We start from the raw sequence: 23,274 nt of genomic DNA, 5'->3' as shown, positions 1-23,274 counted from the left end.
TGCCATGATAGTCAAAGAAATCAAAACATTATTTTCACCCCAACGCAATTTAATCGGGCACTGAAAGCTAATAACTTAATTCTTATATTTGCTTTTTGACTCACCATGTATCTTTTCTACAAACTAAACAACTAAACTTTCTTTCAACTAAACAATCACTAACTTTTTTTAATTGTAAGATTCAAGGTGACACTTTTCAAAGTGTAAAATAACTATAAAATAAATAGCTTTGTCTTGTCTTGCTAAGAGTAACTTAAAAACAGAACAGCAAGCAGATGTCACATCAACAATCTTCTATAAACCAATCAGATGAATCCAAGCCTACAATAAATAGTAGATTTTGTCTCACCTCCCTTGTAGCGTACAGTCCATAGGTAAAACTACTTATTGATTTTAAGGAAAGGATCTGGGTTCAGTCTACAGGACAGTTTATGACTACTGGCGCCACGAAGTCTGTGCCTCTGTAGAGGTAAGCCAGAGATGGGTGACTAGAGCTTCAAAGACATTCCTGTCCCCCTTCTTCCAAACACATACCCACACAAGGCTCCCGAAAAAAAAAAAAATGGACTCAGAAATCCAGGATCAGCCTAAAACTAAATGTTATGTTTTGTAAACTTTGTATTTCATTTCTGACTTTTCTTACCTGTATAATCCCTTATATAGCTTATATGCCTTGTCAATAATAATCAATAATGTCAGAATGTGTGAACCAAGCCTATGTACTCCTAAGGGCATCATGTGTGGTATCGATATGCAGCTTACACAATTTTACACTCAACACTCAATTTGCATATGAGCAGACTAAAGACAAAGGAGAGTTTCGCGCTCAAACTTTGCGCTGAAATTATTGGTCGAGCATGCTGAATGGGTTGTAACTTGGCCCACGGTTAAAACCTGTCTCCTCCCTAAGGTTGAGGCAAAACGTCTGAACAAAGAACCCCCCGGGAGGTCGCCCCTTTGAGGGGCCGAGGCTCCTCTGTGCCCTTGTGGCCCTCCCAGCCCACGTTTTCTTATTTTTCCGGCAAAGTAAACTCAGTTTAAAGTTGCGCTTCCTCCGACCTGTATTGCAAACTCCACGCATCAAGAAAGAACATAGAAAGAACTTCCACCACATCAGAAGAAACTCACAAAAAGAGAGACCGCCAAACCCTAAAGTCCAGGGGCCTCATGTATCAATGCTGCGTACGCACAAAAACTGCATGAATTTTTTCTGCATACGCACATTTACAGCTTTGTGCGTACGCAATGTTTTAGTAGGATTTCCACGCAAGTCTTCGTACATGAGGCCCCAGGTATTTTTAGTTCTGTGAATAAGCTGTGCCCTTTTTACCAAAAATGTGTTTTTTTTATAATCTTGGTGATCCATAATAATGTGTGGAACTGAGGTAGATTTGCCACTCTTTATCTGAACTCTCTATTTTGCCAACTTCATGGCTGGCGTACGCACATTTTTTGTCAGTTTACCTGGGGGCCGCAGGAGGCAAAGTCTGGGTGAGGCTGGGCCGCATAAGGGATTTCACAAAAAAAGTCCTCAAATGTCATTATTAACAATTTTAATTATTATTTATTATTATTTTTTAACAAACTCTCCTTCTGTGAATGGTTTCCCTGCCTTAGCAATCATCTCACTAACCATGTAACTAGCTGCGACTGAGGCAACATTCTCTTTGGTTGATTTCTTGAAGAAATCTTGTTGCCTCAGTAGACATGCTTTAAGACTGGCAACTCGCTTTGCTCTCTCATCCTCCTGATATTTTGCACATTCCTCAGCATGTTTAGTTGAATAATGGCGTTTCAAGTTGTATTCCTTGTGCACTGCAACTTTCTCTGCGCAAACAAGACATGTGGGGATGCCCCTGTGCTCAACAAAGAAATACTGCGTCTCCCACTTTTCCTGAAATTGTCTGTGCTCGTCATCAATCTTTCTCTTCACTGCAGGCTTTGATGAAGTCATGATGGGGGTATGACCAAATCTAATTCTGTAATAAAATCTAATTCTTCTCTGTTCTAATTCTAATTGATTCATCAGACGCTGGATTTGAACAGAGTTAAAACATTCAATCTGAACGTGTCAAAACATGATGACATGCGTATTACAAGCTGCGCCACTGAGACTGCTAAGGGTATAACTACATTTTACACCTATAAATCACACTATATCTTTTTTAAATCCACACAGTGTGATGTTCAGACCCAAATGTGTTAACCGCATCAGCTAAACTCTCCCGACTCTATTTTTTTCTTTTGTTGTTAATTCTGGAGAACAAACTTGCAAATAACACCGTTTTCCTCCCGTCTACCTCCAAAAGCAGCACCTACAATTCACATTCTGTTCAAAGTTTCTCTTTTTGCTTGCTTTTGCCATTGCTTTTTCATTGGGTTTTACCAAAGTAGAGTCATTAGCATATTCATACCAGAGAGGAGGCAGGGAGGGGTTTTGCGCTAGTGCATGTCGCGCTCAGTTTCACGTTCATTCAGATGTACAAAAGAACATGCGTGGGATTCAGCGTATTCACCGTTTCATGCATTTGAATTTTTTTCTGCATACGCACATTTACAGCTTTGTGCGTACACAATGTTTTAGTAGGATATCCACGCAAGTCTTCGTACATGAGACCCCAGGTATTTTTAGTTCTGTGAATAAGCTGTGCCCTTTTTATCAAAAAGGTGTTTTTTTTTTTTAAATCTTGGTGATCCATAATAATGTGTGGAACTGAGGTAGTTTTGCCACTATCTGTACTCTCTATTTCTGTGCTTCTCTGTTTCTTTGTTTGCTAAATGTTCTAAAGACTCGTATATAGCCTATTGTAGCGAGGCAGAGGGAAAACACAAAGCGTTAGTATTACAAACGGGTCCCCGGAGGGTTATTTATTTATAAAGTGCAAAAGTGAAACAAGATGAATACGGTGCTCTTAGCTGTGTAGGTGCTCTGGTGCTCCAGGGAGAAGGTGAGTTTGAGTGAGAGTTCTGGCGAAGGATCGGTCAACTGCTGGAGTCCGCTAGAGAGGAGAGACATGAAGCTCGTCTTCCTCGAGTTTGGAGTTGGCTTAAATCTGTGTCCTCTGATGAGCTCCAGCTGGGACCAATCCGTGTTGATGAGGTGCCAGCTGGGGTGAATCCAGGACCAAGGCGACATGGCATCAGTAGACTCGCCACACTATCTACATGCAGTATACATTTGTTCTCTGTTTTATGTTATGTTTGTGTGTTTGTTCGTTATATGTCAAACTAGTCAATAAATTTTTATTATAATCAAATGAATTTTATTGTCTTGCCCCACAGAAAAAGTCACTGAAATGATAGATCCTTTTTATTACCAGCTGCTATTAAGTTAATCAAAACTTATGAATGATTAAGCTACCTCACAAGGAGTAGTAATAATTCCCTTTCTAAATAAATAGATCATTACGGAGTCTGCTCAGATGAGCGGCCGAGTTCTGGTTATATTTATTTGGTCAAATTAACAACAAGTTAATCCGGAATATTTATGATTAATAATAATTTGCTATTGTTGATAATTAACATTCCTAATCTGAGAGTCCGCTCTGCCAAGTGGGTGGGATCATATATAACTAGATATTTGTTTAACCAAATTCACCGAAGGTTAAGCCGGAATATTAATATTTAATAATAACTCGTTGTTATTAATTATTAATATTCATTAATTAATAATTATTAATATTCATTTAACTTATTAATATTCAACAACCTTTTCATCGTGTTTAAAGATTGCAACCGCTAAAGAACGATACCCAGCTCCTTCAGCACTAATCTTTTATATGTCATAATGCACACTGCTTACAACAAAAACACCAACAACTTCAACAACTTCATCCTACCACTCAAGCACAATGCTGTCAACAACCTCCTTCTCCAGCAACTTCAAGCCACTACTTACCTTTACCAGCATGTACATACACACCCACCAGATTATCCTATGTTCATCCCATATTTCCAATAAAATCACAGTCCACTAACTTTAAAACTTTTTAGTTGCTGGAATCCAAGTACTAAGCCGCTACGATAAAATCTTACTTTTGCAACTCTACTCTTCCAATTCTCTGACTCTGCCTTCAAGGGACACTTTCAGGATCACCTGCTCATGGTCCAAGGCCCTTATCCCCAACCCACCATCTCTCCACCTGGACAAATTTAACCCAGACCATCAAAAAAGCCACACCTAATCTAGACTCCCACCCCTGAACCTAATCTAGACACCACCCAAAAAAACTCAGGAACACCACCGCTACAAAATCCAACTACCAACAAACAGACATTCCCCTGGACAATAGCCTAGCTCAGGGATGGCCAACCCTGTTCCTGGAGAGCCACCTTCCTGCAGATTTCAGTTGCTACCCATATCAAACACACCTGAAACAAATTAATTAGGACTTGAACACCATGTGATAATTACAGGCAGGTGTGTTTGATAAGGGTTGCAACTGAAATCAATCAAACAACATTTAACCACCCCCCTCCCCTTGCGACCAGCACTTCATGCTACTTCTACTACCCACAACTCTCACCAGTTTCTCACAGCCCTTAACTCCCACATACTTCAGCCCAATTTCATCCCTCTCACCAGCCAACTGCTACCAGCTTTACCTTTACTCACTCAGTAGAATCCGTGTCCTTATTGGGGAGCTTTGGACACCAATCTCCACAACAGTCTAATTAGGTTGCTGCAATCTCTCCAGCATGGTCTGCCATTCAAGTCTTCATCATGCCACCTGTCCTTTCATCATCCCTTCCCTAGACAAAGATACTCCTACACCCAGATCCACTAGCTACATTCACCACTCTTCCACCTGCACTATTCTTCTTTCATCATCTTGTTCTCACCCCCACTCATCATACCTGCAAAAACTTTATAATTAGAGAGTGCTTTTGTCACCCTTGTAAATTTCTGCTCACTTGCAGCCATTGCATAGAACAAAAAAGCCAATAATAATTTTAAAATTACTTGTCAACTCCCATGAATATACCTCAACTCTCATCTGAATTACGTTTTCACCCTAACCCTAAATTTTCTGAATTTCTCATTTCAAGTTTATCCAATGGATTTAAGCAGGAAAATTTTCTGGTAAAATGATCTCTCATCTCCTCATAACTCCTATGTTCTTGCATCAACAGCATAATTTATCCGGATGAATTTTCACTCCACTACCACAACATAGACCTAGCTATCTCCCTAATAAAAACTGATGGCCGCAGCGCTTGGCTCACTAAAGTCAACATGTCCTTCCCATTTAAAATTCATGCCCATAAACTTGATTTCTGTCATCTTTTTGGCATTAATTGGTGATCTTAATTTTACTTTGCAGCCTCAAAAATATTTGACATACTTTCTAAAGCCATATGCTGGATTCTCTCCAATAACTATGGCATCTCGCACTTTGACAATCTCCTAGATGATTTACTTATTAACTTCATTCATTCACTTGCAGCTTCAGTCAATTGATTAGAAGCTTTACTTGTGCTGTAATGGCTGCTCCTTTTCCTATAGCTACCTAAGCTCATCCCCATAAGACATCCATCTATATACCGACACTGCCCCCTCAGTAGGTATTGTTGGATACTATCAAGAATGTTAGTTCTCTTTCTTCTTACCATTCTGTGGGGAGTCGAATGGTCTACCTTTAACATTCTTGTTGATTCTTCCACAAATTAATAGACTGATACCTGTCAAGTTCCATTTTTACCTCCTAAACCAGCCTTCTCATATAAGGCATCAAAAAGCCCACCTCTCTTTCCCTGATAACAGGGAGCAAATCAATCCTGACATCCTCTCCAAACGCATATTCAAACATTTCACAAAGGTTATCTGTCTACCAATACAGACCGCATCTTCAATGGTATGTAAACCTTTCGTTTTTAGTTTTTCTTAGCTGCTCAAAAACACTAACCTCTAATTTCAACCCAAACATCCACCCCACTATCTCAGATCTAAACTATTTCTCATCAGACAAAGCGAAACAGATCAATAACACAAAGGACATTTCATTTACATTTTTTATCTCCCCTCCCCCACACGACCATTAAAAACACTCCTAGCCTTTCTACATTTTAGGAAGTCCCATAAACCTAGTCCCATTTCCCGTCTATTTGTGAATAACACCAACGGCCCAGCAACAAGTTTCTAGTTTCAGAAGCACATAAAAAGTCCTTTGCCTTTCAGGCTTTCCGTCAGACTCATAATCCAGCCACTCTTTTAGAATCAGAGCAGCCACCACAGCACAAAAAGGACTTTTGCAACAACAAATACAGACCTTTCGAAATGACTAAAAATAGAACAAGGGTGTTCCTTTGGTGAAATCGCTTTGACTCGCGCTGAAAAAGGAGGATGTAAAACAACAAACTGAGCATATGGTAATGCGCTTGTCAATCAATATTGGTGGGTGGGGGGACCGCACTCCTACGTCAAGTTGCGGTAGATTTAAAAACCGCTCCAATTGGTCCACTGTTTTTATGTTGTTAAATTGAAAAAAAGAGGACTGGGTGTGTTTATATCACCCCAATATGAGGGTCTATACCAGGGGTGTCCAGACTCGGTCCTGGAGAGTTTAGCTTCAACCCTTATCAAACACACCTGGACCAGCTAATAAAGCTCTCTCTAGGTATACTAGAAACTTCCTGGCAGGTGTGTCAAAGCAAGTTGGAGCTAATTTTTCACCATAGGTGCCCTTTAATATTACAATTCTTAGTAAAGATTGGTAGAATGCTGTTCTAACATGCTGGCAGTTTCTGGGTGCAATTTCTGCCCCTGGGGGTGGTGGCTTTGTTGTTCTTGATCAGCAGTTGTGGGGTGGTAAGGCTAAAATCCTGCTCCTTGGCGGTACTGAGTGACTGAAAATAGTGGGTGGGTTGAAGTTTCTTGCTGTCTCTGAGCTTCATCGTCTAATTCCATCTCAGCTGGATAACTCAAAATATGTATTTGTGCACTGTTACGGTTCCTAGAAAGCAGCCTATTTAGCTTTGAAACTAAGCTCAGGGCAAAATAGTACATTTCGTCATCCTGTCTTGCAATCTGGGGTGGTGCAGAGGTTGTCGATTGCATTACAATGTCCAAAAGTTGTTGTTCAGTGTTACTTGTGTTTGATCTTCTTCTTCTCTGCCTTGGAGGCTGACTATCAGTCATTAGTTCATTTACTCTGGGATGTGCAGTGGGGTTTGGGGTGTGATGTCTTGATGCAACTGGTGGTGTGGGGGTTTCAGTCTGTTGTGGGGGACTTTTGGATCTTTGAATGGTCTGTGAGGATGTTACAGGCCTCTGTATTAGTGTAAGGGAACTGTATGTCCTATTAACTGTATTAAGGTCTGTTACCTCTGTATCCACATCCTCCACTGTCATATCCACTGGCTCTTCCTCACTCTGCAGAGTAAGTCTGGAACTTTAAATTAATTATTAGATAAGTATATTTAAAACAGCATACACATTATACAGTTTAGTCAAGATTTTGTGTTTTCATTTAAATATTATAATGCCATTGTAGGGTTGGCAATATCAGGCAAGCACAAACTTTTTATTTTTAATGCTTTGTGCTGGGCACTCGTGTGCCTGTCTGTGCGTGTGTCGAGTCTGTAAGTGGTCAGGCTCTTCTCTCTCTCCCGGCTTCACCTTCTCCTCCCCTTATGAAGGTGTCTCTCCGGCCCAATCACTAGAAAATACAGGTGTTAATAATTATTTATGATTAGACTACTGACCAGCAGCCGGTGTCTCCGCTTGCTCTCCCCCCTTTCTGGGTGTTCGATCAAGCCTTCCCCACCACAGCCATTATGAATGCAAAAGGTTTATAAGACACTACTACTAGTGGTGATATTTTAAACTAAAACAATTAATTATAAAGGACACAGTACATTCTAACCTTCTAGGCTGCATATATGGCAATAGGAAGGACATTACTTTTTCATACCTCCACTCTTATAGTGCCACCAGCTGAAACCCTTTTTTTTTGCCTTTTTATTTCTGACAAAAGCATCTCTTAACACCTACCATCTTCGCTTGCATTAGTTCGCTGACAAAAAAACCCCCAAAACATTTACTCATACTTAATGTAACAATGATTTTAAATAATGTTTTTAACACTCATTTTCTTATTTTTCAGATTTCTTGCAACTCCAGAGAGCTTCAATAGCCTGGCATTGCAGTACAAACTGGGTTGAAGCACTGTGGTTCAGTCAGTAAACATGACATGCAGAGCCATAGAAAAAAACATGATGGCAACGCAGTTCCCACAACTTCCAACTTTTGGTTGTAATGGAACTTCCCAAACTGTTTAGGTGCTATAGATATTAAACATGTCACCATTGTTGTTCCTGCACACTCTGGGAGCATGTACTTTAACTACAAGAGGACATTTTCAACTGTTCTACTGGCACTCGCAGATGCAGACTACAAATTTTCATTCATACAAGTTGGTGATTTTGGAAGAACGAGTGATAGAGGAGTTTACAGTGGTTCTGCCCTTGGAAGAGCTATGGAGGGTAGAAACATGTCTGTCCCAGAAGCCTGCCCTTTGCCAGGGTCAGGTGCATACCTGTCAACCCTCCCGTTTTTCCCGGGATTCTCCCGTATTTGACTGTTCTATCCCGCTCTCATCCCGTAAAAGGTATTTTCCCGTATTTTCAGTCTTTCTCTGAACAGCTGAGCCTCCCTATATGCAACCCATACCGCCGAACCACCAGGGGTCGCCCTTTGCTCTACAATATGAGTCTTCTGTGCTTTTGCTTTGTTTAGGAGTGAAAACACTTTCAAGTAAATAATAAAAACGATGCGATTCCATTTTCTTTTGATTACAGGTGCTGTTGCCCATCCTATACAATCCTCAAATAAATAAATAGATGCTGTTTCCCAAACGGATTCTGTACACGCGATTTGAAGCAGAGAGAAAGTCTGGCTTTTGGGTGTGTGTTTAAACAGACATACACATAATTAATAATAATAACATATAAGGATGTCGATCTTGGCAGATTTTTTTTTTCCAAAACACAACTAATTTCGTCTTAAATGAGGATAAAAAGTAAAGAAAGCAGTCGAATGCTTTCATTATATTGTTAGATGTGTGCCTTTTAAAGTGACACCTCTTATTTAATGTAATAAAAAATCTTAATTAATGATAGATGCATTCGTTACTCTTTAATCAGAATGTGTAAGTTATACAGTGGAGAAACGGCTAATGAGATTGATAGCTTGATTGTATTTCATTATAATAGCTATTAAGTTTAATAAGCTGAACTGTTTGCTAATGTACTTGCTGCTAATGTATATATTTATTTTTCTTTTGTTAATAATAATTTTAAAACATATTACTGACCATATAACTGTTTAATTAATTACAATGAAACAGCTCCAAATGAACATACCGCACCGCGTCACAACAGCCGACAGACAACCCACTAGTTCATGTCATTTGCTAGTTAGTTAGTGCCAGCGCCGTGCAGGAATTACATGAAATACTTAGCCAAACTTACATGCTATTTCAGAGCGAATATTCAGAGTAGCATGGTAAAAAGTATAGGAAGGCTATCATTGTTCAAAAATGACCCAATGTGAATATAAAAGCAACTTCAGGTAAATAAAGCAGGTTAGGCGGAATAGCGCTATTTACTGGTGTTTTGTTGTTAAACTAAATATAAATCAACATTATAGATGCTGTCAAAAAACCTTATGAAACTGAAAATAATCACAATAATCTTTCACCGGGAAATTTCAGTGGCTGAACAAACACGTCTGTGCATATAAGTCATTCATAACAAAACACAATCTAACACAAAATAGTTTCAAAACAGAACATTACCTGTCTAACAGTAATACTTCAGCCATGCTGTCATCCTTCCTCCAGCGTGCTAAAGTAACTCCAATATTGATTCAGGTTTTTAAAAGTTTCTATTCAGCTTTTGATTTCTCCCGGTCCTTCTCGTGACCGCGCGACCGCTTTAAGGGCGAATTATACCCGCGCCTGGCTTTACAGTAATTGGCCCGAGCTCAGCTGTCCTTCGGCGCCTCCGGCTCCGACTCGGCATCTGCGAGCGGCCCGCAGCTCGCTCGGAGCGCATGCATTTGTAAAGCAGACGCGCACGCGCTAATGGCAGATCTGCGTGAACAGATGCGCAGAAGTCGGAATCTACATTTGCTGACAGACAGTCTGACCTGCCTATCGGAATTAAAGGAGGTGACGGTCCGACTCTATTTAATTGGATAAACATTTTTTAGTTTTATGCTTTACCCAGAATATAAAAATACATATAAACACATTTAGATCATTTACTGTTATCATTACTATTGGACTGTGAAGAGACTTTCAACCAGCACAACCAAAAATGTTTCTGAAGACAATCACCTACTGCACCTTTAATGAGACTTTTCCAGGGAACAGAATTCCAAAATGGAGAAAAATCTTTAGTTACAGACTATCAAGAGCAAGGATAGTAGTGAAGTGTGCTTTTGGCATTTTGGCATCCATGTGAAGGGGGCTTCACACAAGAATGAACGTACAATAAGAAAATGCAGACTCTATCTTAATAGCTGCATGGATCCTCCACAGTTTGCTAATCAATCCAGCAGAAAATCAGAGATGGTTCAATGAAACTGATGAAAGAGGTGATGTGCTACTATCTGTCCAGAACATGGGTGGAAATGGGGGAGGCAGAGAAGCCTACGATGTGCGTGAAAAACTGCACATTTTTTGCTCCCCTGAAGGAAAAGTGCAATGGCAAGACAATATGGTCTAAGCTAAGTAATAATATAAAGCCATACAGTCTGTAATTTTTCTAATGACTATAGACAAAGTCCTCTAAACACTATTTTCTTTGTGTACATATTCTAATTACTCTGAAGTGTTTGTTTGTATAATTTTCATATTGTGGAAAGTAGTGCAGATTGTGTTTATTGTATTTTTTTTTTTCAAAACCAAATAAAAGTATTAAAAACAAGGTTGTGTATCTGTGCAGTGTATCTGCCCACAAAAAAATATTACACTGCCTATAAAGAAATCACATTGTGTTAAGGTAATTTTGTGGCTTTAAATTTGTCAAAACAGTACCTTAAAACATCAAATGCATAAAAACATAGTAACATCTGAATCTTTCTTCTAAAGTTAACATTTTTCTCAGCTTGTGTTTAGTTATTTCACTTTAAAAGCAATAATATAAACTTTTTATAACTTTTTATAAACTACATTTATAGACAGAAACCTAAAAAATGCTCATTTTAAAAGAATACTGAACGTCTGAACTTTTCACGTATACTTATGTACTGTTTATATAGTTTGTTTTCATCTTCATTCAATCAGGAAGTGAAGTGCTGCAAGTACACAGAGATGACTATGGTGATCAGTAATTGTCATGTTTTCTGTATTCTTAACCCTTGCAACAGCATTGCTTGCAAGTACTTTTTTAATTGTATAAGGTGTAGGGAGTCAACGTATCCTTCTAGAACCAAACAGGTCACAGACCATATTATTCTTAAAAGATTGGTTGGTGCTTGCATGTCTGAGTTTTTTTATTTTCCAAGCAATCCACAGGCACCCAGCAAAAAGTTATCCAGTTGATGACTTGCCAGTCACTTGCTAATTGTTATAATACTTTATTTTAACAACTATCCTATCAAAGCAGCAACCACACAATGTGCCAACCTAGCCTACTAAAGGAGGGAATTGGGTTCCCATTCCACAGCTTCACTGATTGGACAATCATTGTGTTGGCCCAGCCTATACCAAAGCCTATAAAACTTTAATCAAGGAAATTTCTTTGTCGTCTTTTGCTGGTCATCTTTGCTAGTCGTCACCGCCGTCACTGCCCGGACACGGCTCCTCTCGTACTGTGACCGTTACATCACCTCGCCTGAACCTCATTCCCACAAAGCAAAATTTCTCTGGCCCAGCTCTGGCCCACACAATCAGGTTTTGATTGGCCCACATGCCGCAGTGAATTACGGTACATGACTGGACCAAATCTGGCTTCCAGACAAGGGCCAAACACGGACCATATCTAGGCCAAGTCTCAGCCAAGTTAAAGGGCCATGACACCCCCCACTTTCGGTTAAAGTCTACTTCAGAATTTTTTCAAAAGATGCATAATTAATGGGCGTGGAGCTCCGCGAGCATCGGGCAGGAGTGGGCGTGGCCAGCAGGGGAGAACGTGAGTGAACGAAGCTAGCTCACAAAATGAGACAAACCGTGGAGACGCATGAGTTTATAGTTTACAAAGTTAAAATGCAAAGAAATGAACAGTGATTTAATGCCCTGCTACATTTGTTATTCGTAATTTCATATACACACAACCACAATTTACATCATTATAAAGATAAGTGTGTTCACATAAACCCTATAAATGAGGACTTCTCCCTCAATCCAGCAGACTTAGTGCAGCAGGTCTCCTGACCTGCCTATTTTAACCATTAGTCCTGCTGGTAATCTGGAGGATTTCAGCAAACACAGCAGCACGGCGATGTGTCTGAATGTGAACGAACTCCTGATAAAAGACAGCGCGCGCCATTCTCTAATTCTCGTGCTGCTCTCCCGACAAAAATGCTAGCAGCACACACACACAGCTTTGCTGTATGATCGGCCCTGACAGGATCGCGGGGGACAACATGCAACAAACCCCGTGGATCATGGAAACAAACGCATATGAGCCTTCATGAACGGCTAAATACTGTGTGCCCGTGCCGTGGGTCCGTGACGTGTCTCTCAGCTCGGGCTTGACTCTGGCTGGTCTGGCTGGTCTCATAGGATAAGAAAGCTCCGCTATGAATAATAATGAGAAACCGGCGCGTCATCATTGCACTTGCAGTACTGCGCTGCGTCGCCGATTTTGATCCCGCCCCAAAAATCATTTTAAACCCGGAAGCTAAAATTTGCTGACAAAAGCTCAAAATTATCCAGTTTTCCCCACAATTAAAGCTGACAGATGCTAACATTGTCTTAACTGATGCTCAACACACACAAATATGTTAATATATATAAAAAAAGTTCTCCAGGGTGTCCTGAACCTTTAATAACTCATGACTGGACCTGAACTGGGCCAGATAGGTTGGTGTGTCACGATTGCAATGAAATTGATAAACCCATGGAGTGATGCGCTTTAGGCACACTATGGGCACGCTTTTTCTCAAAGTGACCTGATTGGTAGAATTTTTTTTTCTTCACTCAAAATTGATTTTAGTGTATTTTAAATGTGGGTTAAGACTGGCCAAACTCACATGGCCCACTTATCAAATTTTTAAATCAGGCCAAATACTACGTTTTTCATCTGGCCCAAATCTTGTGTGCCGCCTTAAAGACGGTGTCGCCTCTGCCAAACCCGGGCCATGTTTGGCCATATGCTGTATACCAGTGCCGGATGAATGCCTGCTGTGCCAGCTTTATGCCAAATCTGGGCCAGAACTCTTTGCTTCTAGGGATTACATCACGGAGTAGACTGTTATCTTCTCTGGCTGCCGGCTCGACCCCCGATCTGCTTGTACAATTTTCAACAAGCCATCGGGTCAACACATCAGAACTCTGAAACTACGTCATAACTACAGAAACCCTAGGAAGGACTTTGAAAGCCGCCTCGTCCAACGTCCGTATCCCAAGCAATCGACTCCAAGCATCCCTGAAAGTAAGGAAACCTTACCTCCATTGCTGAAAATGGTGTTTTTTATATCTAAGTAGTAAAGAATAGCAGAATTCTCTGCTTTTATGGTTTCTCTAAGGTTGCAATGCAAAGAACTTAGCAAATGCTAGAAGTTGAAGTCATAACTCCTCAAACTGCTTGAGTGTGTGTATGTATGTGCGTTTGTTAGTTTCATGTAGATTAGTTTGTTGTGTTTATGTGCTATAAACTTTGTTTCGTTTTTAAGATCCGTGTTGGTGTGCTTTATAAGTTAATGTCTCAGCTTCAGATACTGCTACCTTGCTCATTAAATAATTAAATACTGTTTTTATATTCTTATTGTTGGCCACATAATAATATAATACTGGATTGCTTTACACTAAACGTTCTATTTGCTGGACAAATACGGAGGTTAAGTGTAAACTTTGAATAATTCTATGTGAATCATGTTTGAATTTTTAGATTCTAATCCCCAAAGTTTAAATGTGATTTAAACCAAAGAGCTGATTCTTACAAAGGTGTTCATTATACTCGTATGTAATGTAAATAATTGAGCTTAAGAGTGACTTAGCTTATTGGCAGAGCTAACACATTAGCCACAATCTGCTTTAGCTTTATATTTCATTATTTTGTATTTACAAATAAAAATATATTTATTACTACAAAGCACTCTGTATTTTTATTTAAATGCTATGCTTCTGCAGGTTTGTTATAGTTTCACTCCATACACAAGACCATTAAACCTGTTGGCAAATGAGCTTCTTGTCTTTAGAGTTGTGTGAGGGAAGGGAGTTTATTTAACTGTCAAAACAACCACTAAGAAAAAAAAAGAAAAAAGCTTGAGGATTTATTTGATTTAATTTTTTTTAACGTATTAAAAACTATTGTCAGGGTAACACAGTGGCGCAGTATGTAGTGCTGTCGCCTGACAGCAAGAAGGTCGCTGGTTCGAACCTCAGCTCAGTTGGCGTTTCTGTGTGGTGTTTGCATGTTCTCCCTTGTGTTCGCGTGGGTTTGCTTCGGTTTCCCCCACAGTCCAAAGACATGCGGTACAGGTGAATTGGGTAGGCTAAATTGTCCATAGTGTATGAGTGTGTGTGTGTGCGTGTGGATGCTTCCCTGAGATGGGTTGCATCTGAAAGGGCATCCGCTGCGTAAAAAACGTGCTGGATAAGTTGGCGGTTCATTCCGCTGTAGCGGCCCCGGATTAATTAAAGAACTAAGCAGACAAGAAAATGAATGAATGACTGAATAAAACTAATGTAATAAAAGTATAATTTTGTTTTTTTTCTTTTCTTTTACTTTAAACAGTGATAGAGCTATACTTCCGGGGATTCTGCTTAGCAGCAAATAAAACAAATCCTTCTTTATACTCAAAACCAAACAGCTTCCTATAAAAATAAATATAATATTGTAGTAGTTAAACAAATAAAAAGAAAAGAACAATTTAGTTTTTATTTGGAACTCAGTTTTAATCTATTTTTAAGTATTTTTTTTTTATTTTCAGAAAGATGAGTGTCCACCTTTTCTTCAGACAGCAAATGAAATGGGCTTATGAAGGAATAATGTAACGGGCCTCTATTACATTAATAATTTATTAAAACCCGAAATTTCCACTACCGATTAAGATCACTCATGGACAGCTGTAAATGTACCGATCGCCTCAGTGATTTGTTTTTTCCTGTTCGAATCTGTAGTTGCCTGTCTGAATGCTGTTCCAGTTCCAGTTACTGATTCTGTGATTACATTGTAAAGGAGTTGATTTGCTCAAATATTACCGCTAAACTAGCTTACTGGCATAGCAGATTTCATTGTTTTTTTCCACCACTCTCTTGGTGGCGGTGATGGTGCATGATGTATCTGAAGAGTGGTGGAGGCGTGTGCGTGTGCATGCAATGAACCTGAGTGGGGGGGTTGAGTTGTGCCCAACTTATAGTTTCTACAGAACAAACTATTGTTATATAATAACTTGCCTAATTTCCCTTACCTGCCTAGTTAACCTAATTAGCCTTTAAATGTCACTTTAAGTTGTATAGAAGTGTCTTGAAAAATATCTAGTCAAATATTATTTACTGTGATCATGGCAAAGATAAAATAAATCAGTTATAAGAAATTAGTTAATAAAACTATTATGGTTAGAGGTTTGGTGAAAAAAATGTTCTCTTCGTTAAACAAAGTAAGGCTGCTCGATCTTGGGAAAAATCATAATCACGATTATTTTGGTCATAATTGTAATCATGATTATTCAAAACGATTATCAGTTCAAGTGAAAATTATTAGCGCTCCTGAGAATTTTTTTTAAATAAATATTTTCCAAATAATGTTTAACAAAGCGAGGAATTTTAACAGTATTTCCTATATTTTTTCTTCTAGGCTTATTTATTTTATTTTAGCTAGAATAAAAGCAGGTTTAAATATTTTGAAACCCATTTTAGGGTCAATATTATTAGCCCCCTAATAATATATTTTTTTGATTGTCTGCAGAAGAAACGTTCGAGGTTACAGAAGTAACCCTTCGTTCCCCGAGGAGGGGAACGGAAGTGCTATAAGTTGATTTGATCCACGAATGGGAGGATTCGGATCAGAAGCCGCTTGTCTGGAGAGTATTGAACAGGCCAATGAATGAAATGAATTGGCAGCGTAAGCTTGCGCAGGTGTGCTGCATTGCCAATTATCCCAGCATATAAGCACACCTGGAGCGAGCAAACGCCATCCTTTTAAGCTGAAGAGACTTTCAAACAGCTAAGGGACAGTCATTATGGCGACGGAGTATAGCACTTCCGTTCCCCTCCTCGGGGAACGAAAGGTTACTTCTGTAACCTCGAACGTTCCCCTTCGGTTGAGGAACTCCAGTGCTATACAGTGGATTTGATCTTTGAGAAAATCCACGAATGGGAGAACTATGGAAAGCGCCATAATGACTGCACCTTACCAACACCCCCGATGAGGGGATAGTCAAGCAAGCGTGACGCACCCACATAATGGGATGCGCGGTCCTCCAATGTGTCCCTGACCGTAATTTATCCTACTTCAACAGAAGTCTTACGGATTTAGATATATTTTTTGGGAAGTCGTGAGCATCTAGATAATTCTAGGAAAATACGACAGTACGTTGGGAAGCGTGCAATCCCGATAGGGAGGACGCTGCGGAGGCCATCCGTTACCCAAGGGGGGATAGATGGCAGAGTTTACATATGAACTAGCCCTAAAAAGGGGAAGTACGCATAGCAAAAGAGTGGTTAGTGGAGAGGGAAGACACGGGTCCGCCCAGGGGGGGGACTTAACCGTGGCGGAATAAGCATATGGGAACGCCTAGTGGGGATCACGCATAGCAGGCACCTATACCCAAAACGCGGACTGACCAGCGGGCAGACCTACAACGTAGTGGGCCAGCAAGTGACTCCTCCGCTGAGTCAGTGCTGGGGCCCGCGGAGGAATCTGCAGGGCTTACTTGATGGGGAACTTTACTGACAGATAAAAAGGCGCACGTATCTCCGTGTTAGGGAAAATGGCGCAGCAAGCGTGTCTCAACACCCTACAGAGTTGTTTCCTCAATCACCAAGGGTTACCTAATACCCTTGAGGAAACCGGCTCCACTCGCAGATTGTAAAACCTTGCAAATGTGTTGGGTGTCGCCCAGCCCGCAGCTCTACAGATGTCTGTTAGAGAGGCGCCGCGTGCACGCGACCAAGAGGATGCAACGCTCTGAGTGGAGTGTGCACGCACTCCCGGGGGACACGGCTGACCTCGACTCGAATAAGCGAATGAAATGCCATCCACAATCCAGTGGGATAATCGTTGTTTCACGAGTTCACACTTGCATTCGTTTAAGTATAAAGCATATTTGGCGTGCTGTCCGGGGGGAGGGCTCTGAGCTCGAGGAGACACCCCAACTCGAGTTATTCCCCTTATAAGGAAACAAAGAGGAGTTGGGATTCGAGCAAAGTATCTAGCCCTGCCCCAGATCGCTCCCCCGGGGAATGCAATGCAAGAGGTGAGGTGACGGGGTGGTGGAGGGATGCTAAAGTCGTGAGATGCTGCAGGTAAGACAGCTTTGGTATATATAGGCGTTGCTCAGAAACTGATTTGATGATGGGATAATTGTCAATGACGTATTCAATACTGAAACTTCTGTGCATGCTCCTCCCGAAATTTGTTTACAAACATCACTTCATGAGTTCACACTTGCATTCGTTTAAGTATAAAGCATATTTGGCGTGCTGTCCGGGGGAGGGCTCTGAGCTCGAGGAGACACCCCAACTCGAGTTATTCCCATTATAAGGAAACAAAGAGGAGTTGGTATTCGAGCGAAGTATCTAGCCCGGCCCCAGAGCGCTCCCAAAAAACGCTATTTGTTACAGGACAGCAGCCAGACAATGTGCAAGCCCCCAAAATTTGCTGATCTTAAAAATTTGGAGGGGTGCTGTTGAGTTATAAGGTATGTGTTTCGGGAGAAAGCAGTTGCTGTGTTGATAGTGGTGCATGATGAATGTCTCTAGCAAGAGTGTCTGCTCCCACAGGAGACGGGCGTCTTCCGTGGGAGTGGTCACTGCATTAGCAATGTTGTGTGTTAAAGTATGCATCCCCGTAATAGCTGTCACTGTGCTGACAGTGGTGTATGATGAGGTATGAGTCTCTCATAGGAGTGGTCACTGCGCTTGCAGTGGTGCATAAGATGTACGTCTCCTGTAGAAGCAGTCACTGTGCTTGCAGTGGTGCACAATTATAAGGTGTACGTCTCCCGTAGGAGCGGTCACTGCACTTGCAGTGGTGCATAATTATAAGGTGTACGTCTCCCGTAGGAGCAGTCACTTCACTTGCTTTGGTGCATAGTTATGAGGTGTACGTCTCCCTTGGAGCGGTCACTGCGCTTGCAGTGGTCCATAATTATAAGGTGTACGTCTCCCGTAGGAGCAGTCACTGCACTTGCAGTGGTGCATAGTTATGAGGTGTACGTCTCCCGTAGGAGCGGTCACTGCGCTTGCAGTGGTGCATAATTATAAGGTGTACGTCTCCCGTAAGAGCAGTCACTGCACTTGCAGTGGTGCATAGTTATGAGGTGTATGTCTCCCGTAGGAGCGGTCACTGCGCTTGCAGTGGTGCATAATTATAAGGTGTACGTCTCCCGTAGGAGCGGTCACTGTACTAACAGTGGTGCATAATAGTAAGGTGTGTGTCTCCTGTATGAGGTATGAGTGGTCACTGCCCTAGAGGCAGTTTGTAATAAGGTGTACGTCTCCCGTAGGAGCAGTCACTGCGCTTGCAGTGGTGCATAATTATAAGATGTGCGTCTCCCGTAGGAGCAGTCACTGCACTTGCAGTGGTGCATAATTATGAGGTGTACGTCTCCCGTAGGAGCGGTCACTGTACTAACAGTGGTGCATGATAATAAGGTGTGTGTCTCCTGTATGGGGTATGAGTGGTCGCTGCCCTAGCGGCAGTGTGTAATAAGGTGTACATCTCCCATAGGAGCAGTCACTGCGCTTGCAGTGGTGCACAATTATAAGGTGTGCGTCTCCCGTAGGAGCAGTCACTGCACTTGCACGTCTCCCATAGGAGCGGTCACTGCACTTGCGGTGATGCATAATTATAAGGTGTACGTCTCCCATAGGAGCGGTCACTGCATTAGCGGTGGTGCATAATAAGATATGCGTCTCCCGTAGGAGTGGTCACTGCACTAGCAGTAGTGTGTAATCAAGTGTGTGTCTCCCGTAGGAGCGGTCACTGCACTTGCAGTGGTGCATAATAAAGTGTACGTCTCCAGTGGGAGCGGTCACTACACTTGTAGTGGTGCATAATAATAAGGTGGGCTTCCCCCGTGGGAGCGGTCGCTGGACTAGCAGTGATGCTTGATGAGGTGTACGTCTCTAGTGGGAGCTGTCACTGCACTTGCGGTGGCACATGATAAATAAGGTGTGCTTCTCCCATAGGACCAGTCACTGCGCTTGCAGTGGTGCATCATAAATAAGGTGTGCGTCTCCAGTGAGAGCGGTCACTGCGTTAGCAGTGGTGCATAATAATGATGTGTACGTCTACCATAGGAGCAGTCACTGCGCTTGCAGTGGAGCGTAATAAGGCGTGTGTCTAGAGTGGAAGCAGCCACTGTGCTTGCAGTAGTACGTAATAGGGTGTGCGTCCCCAATGAGAGCGGTCGCTGTGCAGCAGCAACCTTATAATAGAACTCCTTGAAGGGGTTAATGACCAGGGTTAGGAAAGGTTTAGGGGTTGAAATGGTACAAAAGGGGGCAACGATAGCGCATTTCCACTGACTTTTCGGTTTAGTTTTGAATGGAGTTCCATGGTTTATACTGAGTGCAATTGCGACTTGAATCGCTGTGAAAATAGATGGGGTAAGCTAGTCATTGTATTCTGGATGATTTCTGAGCTGAAGTTGCTTATCAGCTTGGTGTTATTATTACTTCATAATTACTTATCAAATTTATTTAATTAAGCAATTTATTTTATAGACGTGTGTTGTCTATGTAAACGTTAATAACGTACTTAAGTTTATACATGTTAAGTACCTAGACGATGAATCTAAGGAATAGTCTATACGTGGCCCAGGATCACAGGTGGGAGGAAAAGAGAAGAGGGGCTGCCGGCGTTAGTGACGTCAGCGGAGGCAGCCTCACGCTGGCACTTACGTCGGGGCCTGACAGAAAATTAGGGACTAGAGCCGTTTGCGAAGGCGTGCTCACGCTACTGATGACCCTAGAATCACAGGTGGGAGGGAAAGAGAAGAGGGACTACCGGCGTAAGTGACGTCAGCGGAGGCAGCCTCACGCTGGCACTTACGTCGGGGCCCGACAGAAAGTTGGGGATTAGAACCGTTTGCGGAGGCGTGCTCACGCTACTGATGACCCTAGAATTACAGGTGGGAGAAAAAGAGAAGAGGGGCTGCCGGCGTAAGTGACGTCAGCGGAGGCAGCCTCACGCTGGCACTTACGTCGGGGTCTGACAGAAATTTAGGGACTAGAGCCATTCGCGGAGGCGTGCTCACGCTACTGATGACCCTAGAATCACAGGTGGGAGGGAAAGAGAAGAGGGACTGCCGGCGTTAGTGACGTCAGCGGAGGCAGCCTCACGCTGGCACTTATGTCGGGGCCCGACAGAAAGTTGGGGATTAGAGCCGTTTGCGGAGGCGTGCTCACGCTACTGATGACCCTAGAATCACAGGTGGGAGGAAAAGAGAAGAGGGGCCTCTGGCGTAAGTGACGTCAGCGGAGGCGGCCTCGCGCTGGCACTTACGTCGGGGCCCGACAGAAAGTTGGGGACTAGGGCCGTTTGCGGAGGCATGCTCGCGCTACTGATGACCCTAGGATCATGGGTGGAAGGAAAAGAGAAGAGAGGAGAGCCACCAGCGCTAGTGACATCAGCCGAGGCGGCCTCACGCTGGAACTTGCGTCGGGGCCTGAAGAAAGTTGGGGCTAGAGCCGATTGCGGAGGCGTGCTCGCGCTACTGATGGCCCTAGGATCACAGGTGGAAGGAAAAGAGAAGAGAGAAGGGGCTGCCGGCGTTGGTGACATCAGCGGAGGCAGCCTCACGCTGGAACTTGCATCAGGGCCTAAACAAACCTGGTTAATCTGCAAGCGGCATGAAGGAAGACTCCGCTTGTTAAGTGGTGACCTGTTGGTGGCGCAAGTAATACTGTTTCCGGGTCCAAGCCGCCACTCATTTGAGTTGAGAAATTTATTCGTTTATGATCACTTTAAATTCTTATCACACAATAAAGTTAATTTTATACAATAAAGTTAAATTTTGTACAAAATCAGTGTACACAAGCATTGCTTGCTGCATAACAATTACCAAAAAACAATAAGCAATTTATAAAAATTAATCACTTTCTGCCCGTCAGATATGAGGTGTGGACGTATGTATAGGGTATATGCTGAGCTACTGCTGTTCCCATGCTGATACACTTCCAGTGACCTGTTATTGTGAACTTTTCCCGTTTTGTACGGTTCCTTATACAGCATCGATGTTGTAATGTCATTAAAATACATTCAGTTAAATAAACTTTAGCATTTATTTGGTTGCTCAAGAGTAAAATGAGACAGAAGCTGTTTACTCGCACGCGGTCGTCAGAATCGGCAGGCTAACACATAAGCTCCATTAAACATACTGGGGTAAAATAAATGCTCATATTATAAAGATATGGCGATATCACTCAGCTAGTGGAGAACGCTCATTTTTAAAGAAAATAGACCTTAAACGCACTGGCTTTGCATTGGCATTCAATTCGCCGGAAGTGCTTAGCCCAGGTTACTGGGAAATTAAGAGTCCTATTAGCATGCTTCGGCATATACCCCGTTGTGATAATGATTTCGAAAGTAATAAATTGCTTTGTAAACATTATAATTAACATTTCATGAGTCTCCCCATGCAGTAAGTTGAGAAATTATTTGTTTATGATCAATTTTAAACATATTACACGATAAGTTAGTTTTATACAGAGTCATGTTGTACACAACCATTTTTGGGCTTGCTGCATAACAAATACCAAACATTTTTAACAATTTATAAAATTAATCACTTGCATCATGTATGAGGCATAGACATATATATTGTGATCATGATTTTCAAAAGTAATAAATCGCTTTGCAAACGTTATAATTACCATTTCATGGGTCTCCCCATGCAGTTGAATAGAGCGCTTGGACCCGGAAGCCGATTCGCGTGACGTCACACTCACGAGCGGACTAGCTTTTTATTCCTAAATTTGGCGCACCAAGAGCAGGGATTGCGGGCGCTACTAAGTGGAAATGTTCCGTGCGTGGGGGGTGGATGAGACCGTAGCGGAGACGTGCTCACGCTGTCATGGCGAATTGGCCGATGGTGGCGCTTCGCCTGTAGAGCGGTGGCTTGGCAATCGCTTGATCTGGGCCGGTGGTTTCCAACTGGGGAGCGGCTCAGGTTTGTTGCCGGTGTCTGAAAGAGTGGCGGCGTGACGTGCGTAAGTTAAGACCGCGGACTCTGTTGATATGCTCTGCCGAGTGCTGATGCGCTGGACGTCGGCTTGGAGTTTGCAAGAGGAGCCGTTTCATCCTCATGGAAATTTGCTGTTTGGACGAGGCTACGGCGATTGGATGTGCCAATGTAAAGTCGTGAGATGCTGCAGGTAAGACAGCTTTGGTATATATAGGCGTTGCTCAGAAACTGATTTGATGATAGGAAAATTGTCAATGACGTATTCGATACTGAAACTTCTGCGCATGATCCTCCCGAAATTTGTTTACAAACATCACTTCGATACGGCACTTCCCTGCTGCCGACCGCCATAACAGACAAAGAGCTGCTCAGATGATCTAAAATTCTGAGTACGGTCCACATAAATGCGCAGAGCGCGAACTGGACAAAGTAAAGAAAGGGCAGGGTCTGCCTTCTCCGGGGGAAGTGCTTGCAGGTTCACTACCTGATCTCTGAAGGGGGTGGCAGGAACCTTGGGCACATAACCCGGGCGGGGTCTCAGGATGACGTGAGAGTAATCCGGCCCAAATTCCAGGCACGAGTCACTGCCCGAAAATGCCTCCAGGTCCCCGACCCTCTTGATGGAGGCCAACGCGACCAGCAGAGCTGTCTTCAGGGACAGAAATCTTAGAGATACTGTTTCGAGTGGCTCAAAGGGATCTGCTCGCAAACTCATGAGAATGAGGGCGAGATCCCAAGAGGGCATGAGA

The 23,274-nt window shown here is 42.3% G+C and overlaps 2 protein-coding genes and 1 long non-coding RNA gene across 3 annotated transcripts in view; 1 reads left to right on the top strand and 2 right to left on the bottom strand.

Annotated features, from left to right (window-relative positions):
* Positions 1-23,274, bottom strand: part of LOC147833882 (uncharacterized) — a 96,888-nt gene that overhangs the window by 58,987 nt on the left and 14,627 nt on the right. The window lies entirely within an intron of this gene.
* On the bottom strand, positions 4,844-7,879 carry LOC147833883 (uncharacterized). Its single transcript, XM_087280950.1, has 2 exons — positions 7,866-7,879; positions 4,844-7,391 (listed from the first exon to the last, which is right to left on the bottom strand). The coding sequence occupies exons 1-2, from the start codon at positions 7,877-7,879 to the stop codon at positions 6,815-6,817; spliced, it is 591 nt and encodes a 196-aa protein (XP_087137076.1). The 3' UTR covers positions 4,844-6,814.
* Positions 8,983-10,932, top strand: LOC141377698 (uncharacterized). The gene is made up of 2 exons (XR_015507228.1): positions 8,983-10,212; positions 10,310-10,932. It is a non-coding gene; the product is annotated as an uncharacterized LOC141377698 (long non-coding RNA).

Source organism: Danio rerio, chromosome 14 (genome assembly GCF_052040795.2).
Source record: "Danio rerio strain M-AB ecotype USA chromosome 14, GRCz13ab, whole genome shotgun sequence".
Taxonomy (NCBI): Eukaryota; Metazoa; Chordata; class Actinopteri; order Cypriniformes; family Danionidae; genus Danio; species Danio rerio.
This window is presented reverse-complemented; position numbering and strand designations above follow the sequence as displayed.